Here is an 18842-nt window from a genome sequence, read left to right as displayed (position 1 = left end):
CTGACAACCAGTTCTAAAGGCTCCGCCCTCCTCTGTTCTCTAGAAGCACTGTACTCACTGTACAATCGCACATAAATATGCATAAACTAACAATCATACATACATATACTAAATTAACAAGTAAAGGAAAAAAATTCTAGGGAGCTTAAATGACAAAAAGCTACACATTGAACTAACTTTAAGAACAGGTGTGAAGCCGGGCGGTGGTGGCGCACACCTTTAATCCCAGCACTCGGGAGGCAGAGGCAGGCGGATCTCTGTGAGTTCGAGACCAGCCTGGTCTACAAGAGCTAGTTCCAGGACAGGCTCCAAAACCACAGAGAAACCCTGTCTCGAAAAACCAAAAAAAAAAAAAAAAAAAAAAAAGAACAGGTGTGAAGGCTGGAGCAATGGTCCAGTGGTTAAGAGCACAGGCTGCTGGGCCAAAGGACTCAGGTTTGATCCCCACCATCCACATGATGAGGCACCAGACATGTATGTGTACTGAGTGGTACACAGACATATATGTAGGCAGAACACCCATATATGTAAACAAATGTGAGGGGCAAAGTAAACGAAGAGCTACAGCCACAAAGTGGAGCGATGAGAGTCGTGTCGTGTGCGAGTCAGTCAGTGGTCAAAGAAGTTAGGATGAAGTAGAGATAGTATCTCTGTGTTGAAAGTCACAAATCCTGGAATGCAAAACTAAAAAATGAGGTATATTTTAAAACAGTTTAAAAAATAAAAAGCTAGAAGTAAACGGAATACGTGGCTCTTACTTTTCCAACAGTGGGGAGAAAAGACTGCACTAGTTACTACTGCTCCCCTACCTTAGTGGCCCAAAGGAAAGAGCACTAAGCAATGGCCATTTGAATAATGCTTCCAAGAGAGTATGGTAAATACCCTCCTTATAAACAAAGCTAACTCAGAATTCCGCATTGTCTGTCCGAAGCAGACTCGCGGGCTTCTCCACACTGTGTGTCCGCTGGTGGTGGTTGAATGTGGAGCGCTGACTGAAGGCTTTCCCACACTCGATACACTCGTAAGGCTTCTCGCCAGTGTGAACTCTCTGGTGCACAATCAGCTGTGAGCTGTCACTGAAGGCTTTCACGCAATCTTTACACTTGTAGGGCTTCTCCCCAGTGTGGGTTCTCTGGTGAACCATGAGGCTAGAGCTGTAGCTGAAGACCTTCCCGCACTCATTACACGCGTACGGTTTCTCCCCAGTGTGGATCCTCTGGTGGATGATGAGGTGAGAGTTCTGATTGAAAGATTTCCCACACTCGCTGCATTTATAGGGCTTTTCTCCAGTGTGAAGTCGCTGGTGCCGAGTAAGGCATTTACTTAAACTGAATTTCTTGCCACACTCACTGCATTCAAAAGGCTTTTCTCCAGTATGAATCCGTTCATGGTCAATGAGCTGAGAGTTCTGGTTGAAGGCTTTCCCACAGTCACTGCATTTGTACGGTTTCTCCCCACTGTGGAGACTCTGATGTCGAATAAGACACTTACTCCGACTAAAGGCCTTGCCACACACACGACATTCATAAGGCTTCTCCCCCGTGTGGGTTCTCTGGTGGTCAATAAGATTTCTGTTGGAGCAGAAGGTTTTCCCACACTCGTTGCACTCATGAGGCTTCTCCCCAGTGTGGGTTCTCCTGTGGTCCAGGATCTGGGAACTCTGAGTGAAGGCTTTGGCACACTCATGGCATTCAGACGGTGTCTCCCCATCGTGGAGTCTCTGGTGCTGGCTAAGACGGGAACAGAGCTGGTACGTCTTCCCGCACTCAAGACATTCATAAGGCCTCCCCGCCGCGTGTGCTGTAAGGTGAACAGTTAGCTGAGAGGTCTGTCGGAAGGTCTTCCCACAGTCATTACACTCACAGGGTTTCTCTCCAGGCTGGGTTCTCTGGTGTCCAAGGAGGTGTGAGCTCTGGTTACAAACTCTGTCCCACTCCTCACACTGATAGAGCTTCCGTCTCTTTGCGTCTTGCTGAAGCTCAGCAGAACTAGAGGGAAGATCTGCATGTTCCCCTCCATCTTTACACTCCTCATTTCTGTGTTCTGTGGAATTTTTCTTAGCTTTCTTTTCCAAGAAGTCACTTTCTCGTTCACTCCTTTCATCATCTGAGGGCTGCCCTTCCACCTGTGCTACAGGATCTTTACAGATATCTCCAGACTCTGCTTCTACCAACGCCATTCCGAAGAGTCCCGCTGAGGATATGTCAAATGAATCGAATTCTTCAGAAACGTCGTGCTTTGGAGTGTACTCAGAACTTTCCATCCTGTTCTTACCTGTTGCTAAAAGAAAGAAAAAGACAATTTTTACTTTTTTTTTTTTGCTTTGTAACTGAAAAAAATAATATTACCGTTAAGGAATGAGACAACATATTGAGAAGTAGAGAGAAAAGAGGAACAATAGTCCAGAGAGGAGAAGGGCAAGGATGGAGGAACCTGAGCTAGCACAGCCTGTGCAGGAGGAAGCCTGGAATGTAAGCACTGGGTTGTAGCACAACATCGCACCATTTCCCAGAGTCACTGTGACGCTGTCTTCTTAGTGAGTGGCTAAAGTAGGTTCCTCTCCACCCTAACACTGTACAGCTCCAGGAGGTGGGATTCCCCTCTGTATACTGTGAATATGTTTTATTTTATTTTATTTTATTTTATTTGGTTTTTTGAGACAGAGTTTCTCTGTGGTTTTGGAGCCTGTCCTGGAACTAACTCTTGTTGACCAGGCTGGTGAATATGTCTTATTGGTTAACAAAGAAGCTGCTTTGTGTCAATGGCTTAGCAGAGCAAAGCCAGTTGGAAAACATGAACATATATATATAGAGAGAGTAGGCGGAGTAAGAGAGAAGCTATGGAGTTGCTGCAGGGGACAGATACGCTGGAACCTTACCAGTAAACCATGAGCCTTGTGGTAAAATATAAAATAATAGAAATGGGCTAATTTAAGATATAAGAGCTAGCCAATATGAAGTGTGAGCTAATAGGCTAAGCAATGTTGTAGTAATACAGTTTCTGTGTGATTATTTTGGGTCTGGGTGGCCAGAAAACAAAAGAGCAGCCTCTGTTTACAATTCCACACGTCTCCAAAAATATGCTGGGCCATGTGTGGTGGTTCCTTTAATCTCACCTCTTAGGAGGTAGAGGCAGGTAGATCTCTGTGAGATCAAGGTCAGCTTGGTCTACATAGAGTTCCAAGCCAGACAGAGCTACAGTAAGACCTATGGAGAGAGTGGCAGCAGTTGGTTTAGGGAGGGAGGGAACCTTGACAAGAAAGAAAGAAAGCAAAGATGGCAGTGAGCTGATGAGGATCTCCACCGTGACATTGTGATGAGAGTTCAAATTGATCTCCTGTGCGACGTGTCAGGGGGAACAAGTGCACGCGCTCAGAACAGTGTTGAAGGAGACGGCAGGGCTAGGGACTGGGCAAAGCTAGTTCTATATTCCTATAAAAATTAAAAGAAGCACCAGTGGTTTAAAATATAAATTAATGCATGCCCTTGTGATCTTGTCTCTAAAGTAATAAGGAAATCAAATAGTTAAATATTGGTCTGCAGTTTTGGAGATTCAGATGTAAAATCTGGAGAAAAATTCATGGTTATCAACAAATACCAAATGTTGGTTTCTTTAAACCATTTTCCAATGAGGCCCAGGTCAGCAAATCTTTAGCAAATGAAATTTTAAAATATTTAGGCTAGTAACTTTCATGTTCACCCTCTGTTAAGTTGTCTACTGTCCTGGGTTGCTAATTACAGATGGGTCTCGGGTCAAGTGACCCTGAACACGCCCCAAGGGTGACAGGTGATTAGAGCTGGCCAGGGACCAGAACTCGTCACCAGCATCTGTTGGAGCCTGGGCCAGTGACTTTCAACACAGAGAAGACTAAACACCATCTTGGTCAGAATCCACTCTAGGGAAATTCTAACCTCAAAACAGGCAGAATTATGAGTACAGTCTAAAGCTGGACAGTCCACAGAGTCAGGAGAAGTCACAGAGAGCAGGGAGAATGAGAGGGCTGAGAGATCTGAGAGATCAGTGGAAGGAACGCGCAGCAAGCGCATCCCCAAGAGCAGCTGCGTTAGTCACACGGGACACTGTGTAAATCTCGCGTGCTTGCATCGCGAGTCTCTCAGACCTCCGCTTCCCACTGTCTATTCTGACTGCTTTGTTCTGGGTCCCCATTCTTGTAATCCCTCAAACACAAAGACATTTACTTCCAAAACCCACAGAACTCTTACTTATGGCTACGAAAATCCAAGTTAGCTATCTACTGTTGATCAGTCATTAAATAAAGAAATGACCACTGTTAAACTGGGCGATGGGTGCAGAGAGATTCATTATATACATCCAATTTATGTTTGCAGATATTCAAACAAATAAAAGTTTAAACAAATCAAAAGAATCCAGTGACTATGATGTCCAGAGGACAGACTGCTAGTTACCAGACATGGGAATCATTACCCAGAGAGGCCACGCTGTGCTCATTTTCCTCCATCATGTTCTGGCTCAGGGCCTTCTGACTGAGTGCCAGGCTTTTCCACCTTTTCTGCATAGAGTCCTTATTCACTGTAATCTCCTGGAATGACAAGCTTCTATTGTTCATAAAGTCTCAGCCAGAAGAGCAGAGTTCACAGGAGTACAGACATCACAGAGAACAAAATGGCAGTGGAAAGAGCTGGGTCGACAATCAAAAAGAACAAAACTGGGCTGAATGGACCCATTACAACCGGGGGCAGGGACCTAGTTCCAGGGGAAGCACCAGACAGGAAGTGAGTTCCACCCACTCCCCCACACCCCAGACATGAAATCAAAAGAGAGAGAACCACACTCACCCGAGGCCTGACCACCCTAAGCTCGGCAGCCACTGTGGAGTTCCCCACAGTAGCCTGGGCTCTGGCACTCCCCACTTCAAGACAAGCAGGACCTGGGGTGAAAGGTGAACACAGTGGGTCAAGCCCTGCTCTCAGCTCCCTAAGGTCCTTGTGCCAGGGAAGTGGATTTGTGGGTGTCCAGGAAGCCCCCCCCCACACACTGATTCTTAGCTTCTTCCAGAGACTTCATCCCAAGTGTGCTGGGAATGTTCTTCAGAGGGCACAGCCAGGTTCCTTTCAGGCCCCTCTCTCATCTGTCTGAAACTCTGACTATTCTCTCTGCCTCAATTTCCACTCCCAAGATTGATTTACCCTCCTGCTTTAAAAAAAAAAATCTTATTTAATCTATATGTACGGGTGTTTATCTGTGCCCCACCTGTGTGCTTGATGTGGAGATCAGAGGTGTTGAATCCCGTGGAACAGGAGTTATAGGTGGTGATGATCCACCGTGTATGTGCTGGAGATTGAGGTTGGAAATGCAGGTTTCCAGACAGCCTCTGCCATCTGGAATTATTTCCTTCTCCCCCACTCAATGCTCCTTCTCCCTCTGTCAGTGCTCCTTCTCCCTCCGTCAGTGCTCCTTCTCCTTCCATTAGTGAGCCTTCCCCCCCCATCAGTGTTCCTCCTCCCTCCGTCAGTGCTCCTTCTCCCTCTGTCAGTGCTCCTTCTCCCTCTGTCAGTGCTCCTTCTCCCTCCGTCAGTGCTCCTTCTCCTTCCATTAGTGAGCCTTCCCCCTCCATCAGTGTTCCTCCTCCCTCCTTCAGTGCTCCTTCTCCCTCCGTCAGTGCTCCATCTACATTCATGGCTTCAACCATGCTTGGAGTCTTTGCTGCCTTCTCAGACCCACCACACAGCCACATGCCGGACAGGGTTCCTTGAAATAGCAAGTTTAGTTTCTTTCGTTTTCTCTTTTAATAATTTATCTTATGTGCATTGGTGTTTGCCCACATGTATGCCTGTGTGATATTGTCAGAATCCCTAGAACTGGAGCTACAGACAGGTGCAAGCTGCCGTGTGGATCCTGGGAATTGAACCCAGGTCCTTAGAAGAACAGCCAGTGCTCTTAACCGCTGAGCTATCTCTCCAGCCCCATGTTTCACTTGGTTTTTTTTTTTTTTTTTTTTTTTTTTGGTTTTTCGAGACAAGGTTTCTCTGTGATTTTGGAGCCTGTTCTGGAACTAGCTCTTGTAGACCAGGCTGGTCTCGAACTCACAGAGATCCGCCTGCCTCTGCCTCCCGAGTGCTGGGATTAAAGGCGTGCGCCACCACCGCCCGGCTTTCACTTGGTTTTTAAAGACAGAATTTCACTATGTAGCCCTGGTTGGCCTGGAGCTTACCATGCAAACCAGGTTGGCTTCAAACTACAGAGATCTCCCTGCTTCTGCCTCCCAAGTGCTGGGATTAAAAGCGTGCACCACTGTACCCATCCTCTATCCTCGCGAGTTCCTCCAGTGCCCACACCTACTCTGCCCCCTAATGCACTTTATCCCATAATCCCCTTTACAATGCCAGTCTCATGCCTGGGAACAGATACCACCCATGTGTATCGTTTGTTTGTGGTAGTTGGTTTTTGGGGTTTGTTTGACCCAGGGTATTAATCTGAAGTACAGGCTAGCCCAAAACTTACTAAGCAGTCCAGACTGGCCTTAAGCGCTTAGAAATTCTCTTGTATGGAATGACAGGCATGATCCACCATGTTCAGCTTTACCCAAATGTATCTTATGAGGTTACTTCTTTTTATCTATGTGACCAGCTCCCTGCCACCTAGATAAGAACTCTTAAAAATAATCAGAGTATATTGTATGTCTCTGGTACCCAGTGGTGTTTCTAATGACATGTTTGAGGAAAACCTAATAAATACATGTGTGATAGGAGAACAGACAAAGGGTCAGATAAAGCAACTGAGGAAGGAGGGCAGCTGTCAGGGTAGCGTGGGGATTTCGTGGGATATAAGTTGAGCTGACGAAAGAAACTGACTCCAGGGTGCAGAAGGAAGAAGGACTTGAGAACAGAACTGGGGGACAAGTACCGCAGCATCCGTGAGGGCGTTGGTGGGCTCTTGGGTCACAAGGAGGATCCAGGTGGGCCTCAGGAGCTGAGCCTTGACTGGAGGCTGAGGTAGGAGATTGTTCTATTCCACCCAGAGATATCATCTTCCTTAAATGCACATCCTGCTCTTGTACTGGAGACAAAACCTAGAAGTAAGGAAGCAGAACTGGATTCAGAATGCATTCTTGAAGGTAGAGAACCCAAACCTCTAAGATACCCCACACAGGAAAAAAGCCAAAGAAATGAAGGGCGAGGCTATCTTTCCAGCACTACCAATAAAGTCGGCTGGCTAACCACAAAGCTTGTGATCTTCCCTGCCAGCCCTGTCTTATCCCTCCTGGTAGGAGCTTGAAGAACAGATTCTACAGCCAGGTCCACAGTTGTCAGAGTTGTGGGCACACATTTGTGTAAGAACTACGTAAAGCTATCAGGAAACCCAGATGGTAAGTACTGCTAAGCCTGAGGGTCTGAGAGAAGACCAGTTTCCAAGTTGTCCACTAGACAGGCCTTTGTGTGTCTTCATGTGGGTGTGCACTGTGTGTGCGGATGGATACATGTGCACAAGTGTACAAAAACTAAATGACTTCAGCTGCCTCTTTTGCTCAAGCACCACCCACTTTTAGGTATGTGTGTGCACATGTTCATGTATAAGAATTATGGGGGCTGGAGAGATGGCTCAGAGGTTAAGAACACTGACTGTTCTTCCAAAGGTCCTGAGTTCAACTCCTAGCAACCACATGGTGGCTCACAACCATCTGTAATGGGGTCTGGTGCCCTCTTCTGGCCTGCAGGCGTACACACAGACAGAATATTGTATACATAATAAATAAATAAATATTTAAAAAAAAATAAAAAAGAACTATGACACGTTGTAAAGCCTGCCTTCTAAGAATCATAGAGCTAAGTGGCCTACTTAGACCTACTTAGGCCTACTTCAGACTCCCTTGGGCTCATAGACCAGGAAACTAGTGTGGAGGTTTGAAAGAAAATGGTCCTCAAAGGGAGTGGCACTATTAGAAGGTGTAGCTTTGTGGGAGTGGGTGTGGCCTTGTTGGAGGAAGTGTGTCACTGTGGAGGCAGACTTTGAAGTCTCATATATGCTCAGACCACTTCCTGTTGCCTGAGAGTGAAGATGTTAGGACCTTCAGTTCCTTCTCCAGCACCATGTCTGCCTGCATGATGACAATAGACTAAACGTTTAAAACTGTAAGCAAGTCACTACAATTAAATATTTTCTTTTATAAGAGTTGACAAGGTCATGGTGTCTCTTCACAGCAACAGAAACCCTAAGACACCTAGCCTGGCCACTGATTTCCAGGTCAGGGAAATCCTGTCTCAAAAACCAAGGTGGCCATACACTTCCATGTTCAATCAGGAGATTACATGTGTCTCTGATGAGGTTACTGCAAATGGTCAATGTGTTGTCTGAAGGAAAGGAGACCCATGTATCCAAGACCTCGGTAAAGTACTAGATTGCAGGATTTACCGCCAGTGAATCACAGTTGGGCTACTACAGTATATTAAACTACATCTTCTGCCCCTACCCACAGCTACTGTACTGAAGAATTTTCATCCGCACTTAAAAGAACCACCCAGGCCTGGGGAGATGGTTCAGTCAACACAGGGCTTTCCACGCACTCATGACAGCCTAAGCTGGGATTCCCTGAAAACGGTGTATAAAAATCAGGCATGATAGGACATGCTTTAACCCCAGCCCGGGAGAGGCATATACAGTCTCACCCCATAGGCCAGGAACTTAGCCTAACCATTGAGTCCCAGGTCAGGGGGTCCTACCTCAAAAACCAAGGTGACCAGTACTGAGGACAACACCTAAGGCTACACACACATACACACCTGCACCTCCCCTCCAAATAAACACAGGTATGTATGTACATAACCTCACATGCACCTCTTCTCCACATAAACACACATACACAAACCTGACTCAGAGCTGGGTTGGCATGGTGGTTTGAATAAAAATGGACCACACAGGCTCATAGATTTGAAAGCCTAGTCACCAGGGAGTGGCACTATTTGAAAGGATGAGAAGAATTAGGAGGTACCACCTTTTTAGAGAAAGTGTGTCATAGGAAATGAGCTTTGAGATTTCAAAAGACCATGCCAGGCCCTGTCTATGTCTCTCTCTGCTATAGATTCAGATGTTGCCTTGGTCATGGTGTCTCTTCACGGCAATAGAACAGTGTCTAAGACAGAGTTGGTACCAGTGACTCGGGTATTGCTCTGAGAGACCTGACCATGCTGTCTGTGGGAGGAATATGAAGATTTTATGACTCTGAACTAGAAAAGAAGTTGGATGCTTTAATCGAGGCTGATGTGGGATGTCCTCCTGCATATGTGCTGCTTTTATTGGCTAACGAATAAAGTTACTTTGGCCTATGGCAGGGCAGAACATAGCCAGGCTGGAGGAGATCTAGAGAGGGAGTAGGAGGAATCAAGGAGACGCCACGTAGCCTCCGAAGCAGGCAGATGCTGGATCCTTTACTGGTAGGCTACAGCCTCGTGCTGATACACAGATTAATAGAAATGGGTTAATTTAAGAGCTATCAGGCCAGTGTTGTAATTAATATAGCTTTTGTGTGATTATTTGGATCTGGTGGCCAGGAAATGAATGAGCAGTCTCCGCATACACAGGGCTTACTGGGCCATCCTAGTAGGAGCATGGAAGACAGTGCTGAGGGCAATTTCAACTGCAGGGCCCCACCCAAGAAATTTCAGAAACAAGTGTGTTGCAGCCAGCAAAGCTGAAAGAAGTGGAGATCTGAAGAGTGCTTTGACATTAGACGAGGAGATGCAGAATTTGGCATTTGCCCAGCTGGTTTTGGTCTTTAGTTCAGTATTTCCTCACCATGCTCCTTTCCCCTCTTTTGGAATCGCAGTGTATATCCTATGACATATGTTGGAAGTATGTGATCTGCTTTTTGATTTTGATTATACAGGGGGGTTATAGTTAAGAGACTGCCATGAATCTCAGAAGAGATTCTGAACTTTTAACATTGTTGAGACTGTGATAGGCTATGGGGACTTTCAAAGTTGGACTAAATGCATTTTGCACTATGATATGGCTACAAGCCCATTGGGGGCAGGGAGTGGAACATGGTGGTTTGAGTAAGAATCGCCCCCACAGGTTCATAGATTTTAATGCTTAGTCATCAGAATGGTACTATTTAAAAGGATTGGAAGGTGTGGCCTTGTAAGAGAAAATACCACTGGGGATGGGCTTTGAGGTTTCCCAGTTTCTCTCTGCCTCTCCAAGCTCAGACTGTAGAGCTCTCAGCTACTTCTCCACCATGATATAGGCCCGTGTGCTGACATGTTCCCTGACATGCTAATGGGCGAATCTCTGAAACTATAAGCAAGCCCACAATTAAATGCCTTTATAAGAATTGCTTTGGTCATGGTGTCTCTTCAATGAAACAGAACAGCAACTAAGACATTTGGAATTTATGTTTCCGCTTATGGCCTGCAGCATGGAACTATTTCCCATTTATCAGTGGCGCAAATTTGGGAATCCTAAAGTGTGGGGAATGATGAACGCTTCTTCCCAGGCTAGTCCAAGCCTAGAGAATGGTTCCAGAAGCACCTGGAACATCTACCGTAGCACTGGAGACTTGACTGCTTACCTCCTCTGACCCACTAAGGTGTCTCTGGAAATCCTCCACCACAGCCACAGCCTCCTCGCCAGTTTCAGGACGACGGAGCTGCACCCAGGTCTGGAGCTCCCTGGGCAGGATGCTCAGGAACTGCTCCAGCACCAGCAGCTCCAGGATCTGCTCCTTGGTGTGGACCTCTGGCATCAGCCACCAGTGGCAGAGCTCCCTGAGCCGGCTCAGGGCCTCCTGGGGCCCAGACGTCTCATGGTAACACAGCTGCCTGAAGTGCAGCCGGAAAATTTCACAGACAGGGGGGTAGTTCTTCTGGAGACTGCAGCTCTGTCCCCAGGTCTGGTTTCCTGGTTCCTGCTTCACAGTCAAGCTCCCCTCCTGCTGCTGATGCACAGACGTCCTGGGGATGAGACCTAATGTTCCCCTGCCTTCCATGGTCATTGTGATCCCAAAGAGAAGCTAGTTCCACCTACAGCAGGTACACTGAAAATGAGTCTCTGCTTCAAATGGCAGGAGCTGTTTTTCAGAGTCAAGAAAGGAAGAGCAAAAGTGTTACCTACAGAAACAAAAAGAACAATCGTGGTTCTGGAGTACTCAGCTGGTGCGATACTCGGCAGCTAAAAACAAACCTTTAGGGGAAAGAAGAGTACAAACAGAGAAAACGCTCCAAGTGACTTCCCTTCTCAAACTTACAGTGGCTCCAGGGTAAAATTAACTGTCCACGCTTAGCCTTGACAGCTTTTCACACACACCTCCAACCGGTCTCCCAAGTACCCAAATTAAAAGAATAGCAACGGCCTCCAATGCAGGGTATGCAATAAAATAGAACGTTAAAGAAAACACAGAATTACTTGACTTCTATTTCATATGCTCTATACTGTGTACTGAAACCAAATAGAATAAACTAGAAAAGATGTACAAGTTTGGGACTACACGCTACTTGATATGAACACACACACACACACACTTTCCCTGTTTGAACTTTTCCCCCTCCTTTTTCTGCATTTCTGTCACTTCTTCCGAAGGCAGTTTTCCTGGTTGGCCCGGATGGAAAATGGCAGGCTTGTTTTGCTTGCTGCATCTCATTCTGGAAGCGTGTACTTGAGCTGGTTTATGCAGAGCTCACTAGTCATGGTCTCCAAACTGCTCCCAAAAGGGAGGCACTAGACAGAATAAAAACCCTGGAGATCTTTTCTACTTAAGCCTTTCTGGTCTCTCCAGGCATACCTGTGGTATCGCTTCAGTAATCCCACGGACCATTTCCGACCCACGTCTCTTACTCCTTCAACTCTGCAGTGTACACAGACGTGGGCTCCATTTTCTGGGAGAACTCAAATGACAGGACTGACTTCCAGAAGTGCACGCGTGTATGTGTCACACGGGGACAGAGATACGGTAAGCCAATGTGGTTAACTTGGCTGACGAAGTTTGGGGGGAACTTTTCCCATTTATGCATGCCATCAGAAAACCAGCTACTCAGGGGTAACTAGGGTGTGTGCTGTGGTTCCAGATACCAGGCACTGGAGACCAGGGTTCGACATTTTCCTCTGAGCCTTTTTTGTTTGTTTGTTTTTGTTTTTGCAAGACAGGGTTTCTGTGTGTAGCCTAGGCTGTCCTGCCTCTGACGCCCAAGTGCTGGGATTAAAGGAGTTAGCCGCCACTGCCCGGCTAAGCCTGTTTTGTTTTTTAAAGACTAATCTGTGAACTCTCTGAGATCACGCACGGGAAACGCAGGACACTCTCCCAGTGTCCTCACTGTCCTGAATGCTCAGCAGGAGACCTCGCCGCGCGTCCGCGGTGCGAGCTCTGGTGGCGCCGCTCACCTGGCGGGTCTGGCCCGCGCAGCACTGACGCACAGGCGCCAACCCGAGCCGACTCCGCCTTGGGCAAGGCACCCCGGCACCAGCTGGCGTCACGCCCCGAATGCCGGCCGCACCTCCCTCCCCGCCGCGACCTGCATACGTGACGGTTCACCGGGCCCCACACCGCCAGGACCCTAAAAAGGGCAGCGATGGCGGCAGCGGAAGTGTTAAGGGCGTCATTTCCGGTATCTCCTGGATTCCGGAAGTGTCGGTTGCCAAGGTGAGCAAGCTGTTGGACGCTAGGGCCTTGTCCAGGGCACATCTGCAGTGCAAGCGGGCGTCGCTATTGACATCAGGCCATTCAGCATCCAGGGACCTCACACTATGGACACAAAAAGGCCAAATTAAAAAAAAAATGCAAAATCCATACAAGACTAAATCCATACTTTCCAACAATCAGACTTTGACAGCTCGGAGCCTGACCCGATGGGGCCCTATACAATTAGAACCCACTTCCTAATTATCCCTGGCGCCTCGCCTCGGGCTGCTAGTCTCAGGAAGGATAAATGGTGTTACAAAGTTGGCTAATTAGCAAGAGGGTGAACCTCATCTACTATAAAAGGATGGGTCCCTCCCAGAGGGCGGCCGCCCTAGAACTCAAACTGTTGCGATTCTATCAGCCCCACAGCATACAGTCTTTATTGAAATCCTTTAACTATTATAGCTTGCATAACAGTTTTGCTCCCGTGCTTTGGGTTTATCAGATCCACAGTTAAGGGTCCAAATACCGCCATTCGTGGGGCGCATTTTTGTATTCAAGGTGGGCTGCCTCCTGCTTGCTTTTCTGACTCACAGGCTGGTCATTACACATGATACAATGCACCAGGTCTTTAACTTAGTAGTGTCTATGTTAACAGTCATAGCCCACAGACCCATCAGTTCTGCAGTTTGCACTATTCAGATGGAAAACCCATTAAGATGGACCGCAGAGCTGTAGAGTGAGTGCATGCCCAACGTGATAACTACCAACGTGGCGGATCAAAATCAACTTGAGACACCCTTCTGGGATAGAAGGTGTCTATCAGGCAGAAACCCAGAGCTACAGAGGGCTTTAAAAAGGTTTTGTATTTGCCTGCCTGCCTTTGCGCTTCCTAGTGAATGACTACTCTGGCCACTGGCACTGCTGCCGTTGGCACTTGCCAACACTGGAACACTGTTTTCAGCCTTCCACTAAGGCACTGAAGACCTGAGGCTCTCCAGGAATTTTGCAGGCCTTCATATTTAGCTCATCCAGCCACGTGGAATGAGCAGGTTCTGGGTTTTCCGTTTTCCAGCATACAGGTGGCCATTGTTGGAGTAGCCAACCCAAACAATGCATGTAAATCTAATAAATCCCCTTAGTAATATATATCCATTCAAGCTATTCTGTCCCTCCAAAGAACCCTGCCTAAGATGGTTGCCCATACTGGCCTGAACTCCTGGGCTTGGATGAGTCTCCTGTCTTGGGCTCCTGAGTAGCTGGAACTCTTCAGTGAACAGCACTGAGCTTAGATACAGTGCACTTGAAAAGTCACACCTTTCAGCCAGGGGCCCAGAGTAGAGTTCTGCGTGATAAGTATATGACCTAAATTACCATGGGAAAGCTTACTCTGCTGTCCCTACAGTGCAGCCTGAGGAAGCCCTTCACAGTCTCGGCAGGGAATAGCTATATTTAGGGTCAGCCTAAGTAGTCATTGGTGTAATAGTAATTCCTCCTCTTCTTCCAGTTGTTTTGAGACAGGGTCTCACTGTGTAACTCTGGCTAGCCTGGAACCCACTATGTAGACCAAACTGGCCTTGGACTCAAGCAAAGATCCTCCTGAGTGCTGAGATTAAAGGTGCGTGTCCCCACATAGACACACTTACCTGCTGAGCCATCCTCTCTTCATCCCTTCATTAGCAGTTCTTCAAAGGTTCTGGGTCTTAGAACCAGGAGAATGAGAACCCTTTCCCTTCTCACAACTCCTGTAGAGGCATTCCACCTGTATTTTAATAAATAAAGCTTGCCTGAGAATCAGGAAAGTAAAACAACCACTGTTATTATTTGTGCGGGGTTCGGGAAGGAGAGACGAGACACGCGGGGTCCCACGTGGGCAAACTTTAATGGGGAACAACAGGTAAGGGACAGGGGTAAAGAGACAAAAGGAAAGAGGGGACGGGTTAAGGCGTCCCCCGTTTTTAAGGGGAAGTCCAGGTGTGTCTGGGAGAAAATGTCCTGCGCATGCGTGGCTTTCCATTGTACCGCTGGGATTCGTAGTCCACTGAGGCTGTATTTTCTGCGCATGTGTGGCCTTGTCTCCAAAAGAACAGCATTTCACCATTTTGGTTTTATTAAAAAAAAAATTGAGGGGGGTTGAGGGTCTTAGCAGGTAGGGAATAGGGGCGTAGCCCGGTCTTTCATGACTGCTTCCTGCTGACTTTGGGCGTCGAGGGATCCAGGATTCGGGGAGCGTCCGATTGTCCTGATGATGTCCTGTTGATAATGTTTTGTCCGCTGGCATCGAGTGGCTGATTGAAGAAATCGTATCTGTCTGGAGATCGCATCTGTCTGGCTCTTGAGTAGCTGGGTCATCGTTAAGATGCTGGAAAACAAAAGTCACATTAGTAGAGAGAAAAAAATTAGAGGGGAAATTTGGGGTGGAGGGGGGGCTTTAGGAGGTCAGGGGAGGAGGCCGGGGGTTAAGAATAAAAAAGTAAATGATACTTATTTCGTTAATTGAATGATACTTATTCCGTTCCACTTGTGTCTGCTTTGTCCAGGTGGGTCAGGCTGGTGTCTTGGAGCTTAAAGAAAATGTCTTAAAAGAAATAGATTTTAATCATATATTCCTTAACATTTTAGGGGTCACTGCTGCAGTCAGTGACGAACCTGTTATGTCAGGAACTTTGTTAAGAATTTGCTTATCACCTGAACCTCTTGGGTCCGTGTTTGATGATTTCTGTAGAGACAACTGGATGGTTATTTAGGAATTTAGAGAAGGGAGGGTGTATTAGCACAGGAGGATTAAATGAAAAATGAGACCATTGTTTTCCTTAGGCTGGAGTAGAGGGGGTTGGACCTGTTGTCCTTCGGAACTTGAGGGAACACGGTCCCGTCTGAGTTACCGTGTAAGGAGGATTGTCTTAAGCCGTGGGGATGAACGGTTTCAGATGTGACAGGTGAATCCAGTGAGGAATTCCCTCGAGCTAGGCAGCTGTGGGAGTTAGAAGAATTACCCTGAGGGGACCCTGCCATTTAGGGGAAAGGGGTGAGGGACGTTGACCTGGAGGTGAGAATAATACCTTATCTCCTATTTTAACCGGCGGTGGACATGTGTTAGCACATGGTTGAGGTAGTGAGTGATCTGTGAAGTCCCACAGCAGTGAACGTAGGTGGAAAAGGAGGGGAGTGAGCAGGTGATCAGGAAGGGGAGAGGTTCCCGATGGGAGGCCAGGGGTTAAAACCGGCCGCCCATACATAAGTTCAAATGGTGAAATGAAAAGGGGGCCCTTTGGGAGAGCCCGAAGTCTGAGAAGGGCCAGAGGCAGAAGCCTTACCCAGTCGAGGTGAAGTTCTTGTGACATTTTAACGAGGGCATCCTTTAAAGAGCGGTTAGTCCGTTCTACCTTACCTGAAGACTGGGGGTGGTATGGTATATGAAAATTCCAGGGGATTCCAAGTGCCCTAGACAGATTTTGAGAAATCTGGGAAGTAAACTCTGGGCCATTATCTGACTGAAGAGAAGTTGGAAGTCCAAACCGGGGAACAATTTCTTGGAGGAGAATATCAGAAACCGTCTGGGCTCTCTTGTTAGAGGTGGGGAAGGCTTCAACCCACCCAGACATTGTATCCACCAACACCAGGAGATATTTAATTTTTTTGACTGTGGGCATATGAGTAAAATCCAGCTGCCAGTCAGTTCCCGGAAGAGAGCCTCTGGCTTGGTGAGGAGGGACAGTGAGAGCAGATCAGAGGCCAGAGCCTGGCCAAAGAGGTGTGGGCTGTCCCGGAATCCCTGAGGGAGGATGGTCCAGGTTAGTTGTGTGGAGAAATTAGTATCAGGATCTGTCCAGGTGAAGGCAAAGATGTTTTGAGATTGAGGGCTGAGAGGAATAGAGAAAAAGGCATCCTTGAGGTCTAAAACTGAGAAGTGGGAGGTTCCTGAAGGAATGTTAGACAGAAGGGTGAGGGGATTAGTGGGTGGGATTTTTTTAAACTGAATAACGATGGGGGAGTGGTGTTTAGCGACGGCAGGATTTTGGGTGTCCCACACGAGAGGGTCCACTTGGGAGGCTGGAAGAGGAAAGGGCGCGTTAGTGTCAGGAGATTGTGGAGCCAGGAGAAGAAGCAGCTGCGTCACTGACGAATCTGGATTAAGGCGTGAGGCTGCAGAGCTTCCAACAGCTGTCCCAGGGGGGAAGACAGGGGAATTGGTTTTGAAGGCTTAGCGCCTATGGCTAGAACCGTGAAAATAACCGCAGAAGGCACCCGAAGATGCCACGAACACAGTTGCTCTGGACACAGGCGTCCGAGTGCCTAGAGGACCGTGTTATGGGCTAACTGACCCGATCCTAGTTTTCGACGGGAGACGGGGGGGGGGGTCTCGGCTAGGAGGGGACAGTTAAGCCCGAAGGCCACCCGTTGTAGCCGAGGGGCACAAGGCCGTGTGTACAGAGGACAGAGAAAGAACGGAAAGGAGAGGAGGAAGAAGAACCAAAAGCACCAAACTTTTGGGCGCGGATAAAAACAGGTCTAGCCTAGGGTGGAAGGCCGGGGGAGGGGGGGTAGCAACGGCACCCAGGACACGCCAGAGGAAGCTGGGAGCTCGGCCGGCCTCCTCTGGGTGAGAGGGGATGGTTAGCCAACCCAGGTAAACTCACGAACTGGCCGCTGATGGTTGGAGAGGGCCGCGTTGAGATGAGTGGAACACATGGAGTGGTCGCAGGTCGTGGGTTCTGACCTTGTCCGGGGGAGGCCCTGAGCTCCGGGAGGCGCCAAGAAAACCGGAGCCAAGGCCTCAGGTGAGGGCCCCAGGGCGAGAAGGTCCCCGAGCAGAGGGCACCAAAATGTTATTATTTATGCAGGGTTCGGGAAGGAGAGACGAGACACGCGGGGTCCCACATGGGCAAACTTTAATGGGGAACAACAGGTAAGGGACGGGGGTAAAGAGACAAAAGGAAAGAGGGGGCAGGCTAAGGCATCCCCCGTTTTTAAGGGGAAGTCCAGGTGTGTCTGGGAAAAAATGTCCTGCGCATGCGTGGCTTTCCATTGTACCGCTGGGTTTCGTAGTCCACTTAGAGGCTGTATTTTCTGCGCATGTGTGGCCTTGTCTCCAAAAGAACAGCAGCCACACTGGCCAGTCAGCGATGACACGCACCTTTTATCCCAGAAGCCACACTAGTTGCAATAGAAACCGAGCAGTGCATGACTTTAATCCCAGTGGTGCACACCTTTAATCTCAGTCCTGGAGAGGAATATAAGACAGGAGGAAACAGCCCTCAGACACAGTCTCATTATGAGATTCCTGGAGGCAGGATCGCCGTTTTGGACCAAGGTAGAGGTAACAGCCAGTGGCTGGCTGCTTTGCTTTTCGGATCTTCAGACTGAACCACAATTTTTTTTTATCTGGGTTTTACTAGATTGTGCTTCAGGCTCCTCTACTCACTAATTAATTGTCCTGCCTCATGGCAGCCTTCCAAGTTTCAATTACTATAAGTGAACACCCCTGGGCCCAGAGTAAACCACTGAAAGACCAGGATAAATCTAGACCCCCTCCCCTAGCAGGAAGAGTAGAGCCAAAAATCTAGATTGGTTGGTTCAGTGACTTTATTCCAGGAACTGGCTGACCACAAAGTTAGATTATAATCTTGAAAAACAATCTTGAGAAATGGGAAGTTACCCCCTTGTGATTATTGCTGGTATTTTCGGAATTTTCCAATGATGCCCTCCCTACCTCCTTTGGGTTGTGATTTCTTCCCTTAAATAACCCTTCTCCCAGCTACTCGGGGTCGAACTCCTCTACCCCTGCGTGGGACATGAGTCTCAGCCTCAGCGCGCTGGTTCCTGTCAATAAACCTCATGTGATTATAGCAAGGACCGTCTTTCATGAGTACTTGGGGGGTCGTGTTATCCCGAGACTTGAGTGAGAACCTCACAAGTCTGGGGGTCTTTCATTTGGGGGCTTGTCCTGGGATTGGCGTCCACCCTTGTCTCCAGAGACCCACGTGGAGGTGAGACATTGTCTCTTTGTGTTTCCGTGCCATCTGAACTCAGGTTCTGTACTTTCAGTTTTGCAGTCACTTGCGTCTAGGGAGGAGATAGAGGGAGTGATCAGCAGATGTTCTAGGAGATCACTGACTGCCGCCCTGGGAGACATCCCGGGAGGTGAGAAGGGACCCTAGAGATGCCTGGGAAATTCCCGTCTGGGTGCTGGTGAAGATACGGAAGCTCTCCTGGATAGGAGGAACTATACGCCCTCCCAGCCATCTGTATT

General features: G+C 48.0%; 1 protein-coding gene across 1 annotated transcript; it reads right to left on the bottom strand.

Moving 5' to 3' along the window:
- Positions 1-524: 524 nt before the first annotated feature.
- Positions 525-11689, bottom strand: Zkscan7 (zinc finger with KRAB and SCAN domains 7). The gene is made up of 5 exons (XM_057767204.1): positions 10547-11689; positions 6886-7051; positions 4818-4909; positions 4447-4561; positions 525-2280 (listed from the first exon to the last, which is right to left on the bottom strand). Exons 1-5 carry the CDS (start codon positions 10967-10969, stop codon positions 905-907), a joined length of 2172 nt encoding a protein of 723 aa, XP_057623187.1. The 5' UTR covers positions 10970-11689; the 3' UTR covers positions 525-904.
- Positions 11690-18842: the final 7153 nt, after the last annotated feature.

Source organism: Chionomys nivalis, chromosome 4 (assembly GCF_950005125.1).
Source record: "Chionomys nivalis chromosome 4, mChiNiv1.1, whole genome shotgun sequence".
Lineage (NCBI taxonomy): Eukaryota > Metazoa > Chordata > Mammalia > Rodentia > Cricetidae > Chionomys > Chionomys nivalis.
The sequence above is the reverse complement of the archived record's forward strand: the minus strand, read 5'-3'. Positions and strand labels throughout refer to the sequence as shown.

Coding starts and splice junctions, on each gene's coding strand:
- Zkscan7 (XM_057767204.1), bottom strand. CDS start 10,969: ATGACCATGGAAGGCAGGGGAACATTAGGTCTCATCCCCAGGACGTCT. Junction 7,052..10,546: donor ACCTTAGTGGGTCAGAGGAG/GTAAGCAGTCAA, acceptor CCTTACTTCTAG/GTTTTGTCTCCAGTACAAGA. Junction 4,910..6,885: donor ACGCCCTCACGGATGCTGCG/GTACTTGTCCCC, acceptor CTTTCACCCCAG/GTCCTGCTTGTCTTGAAGTG.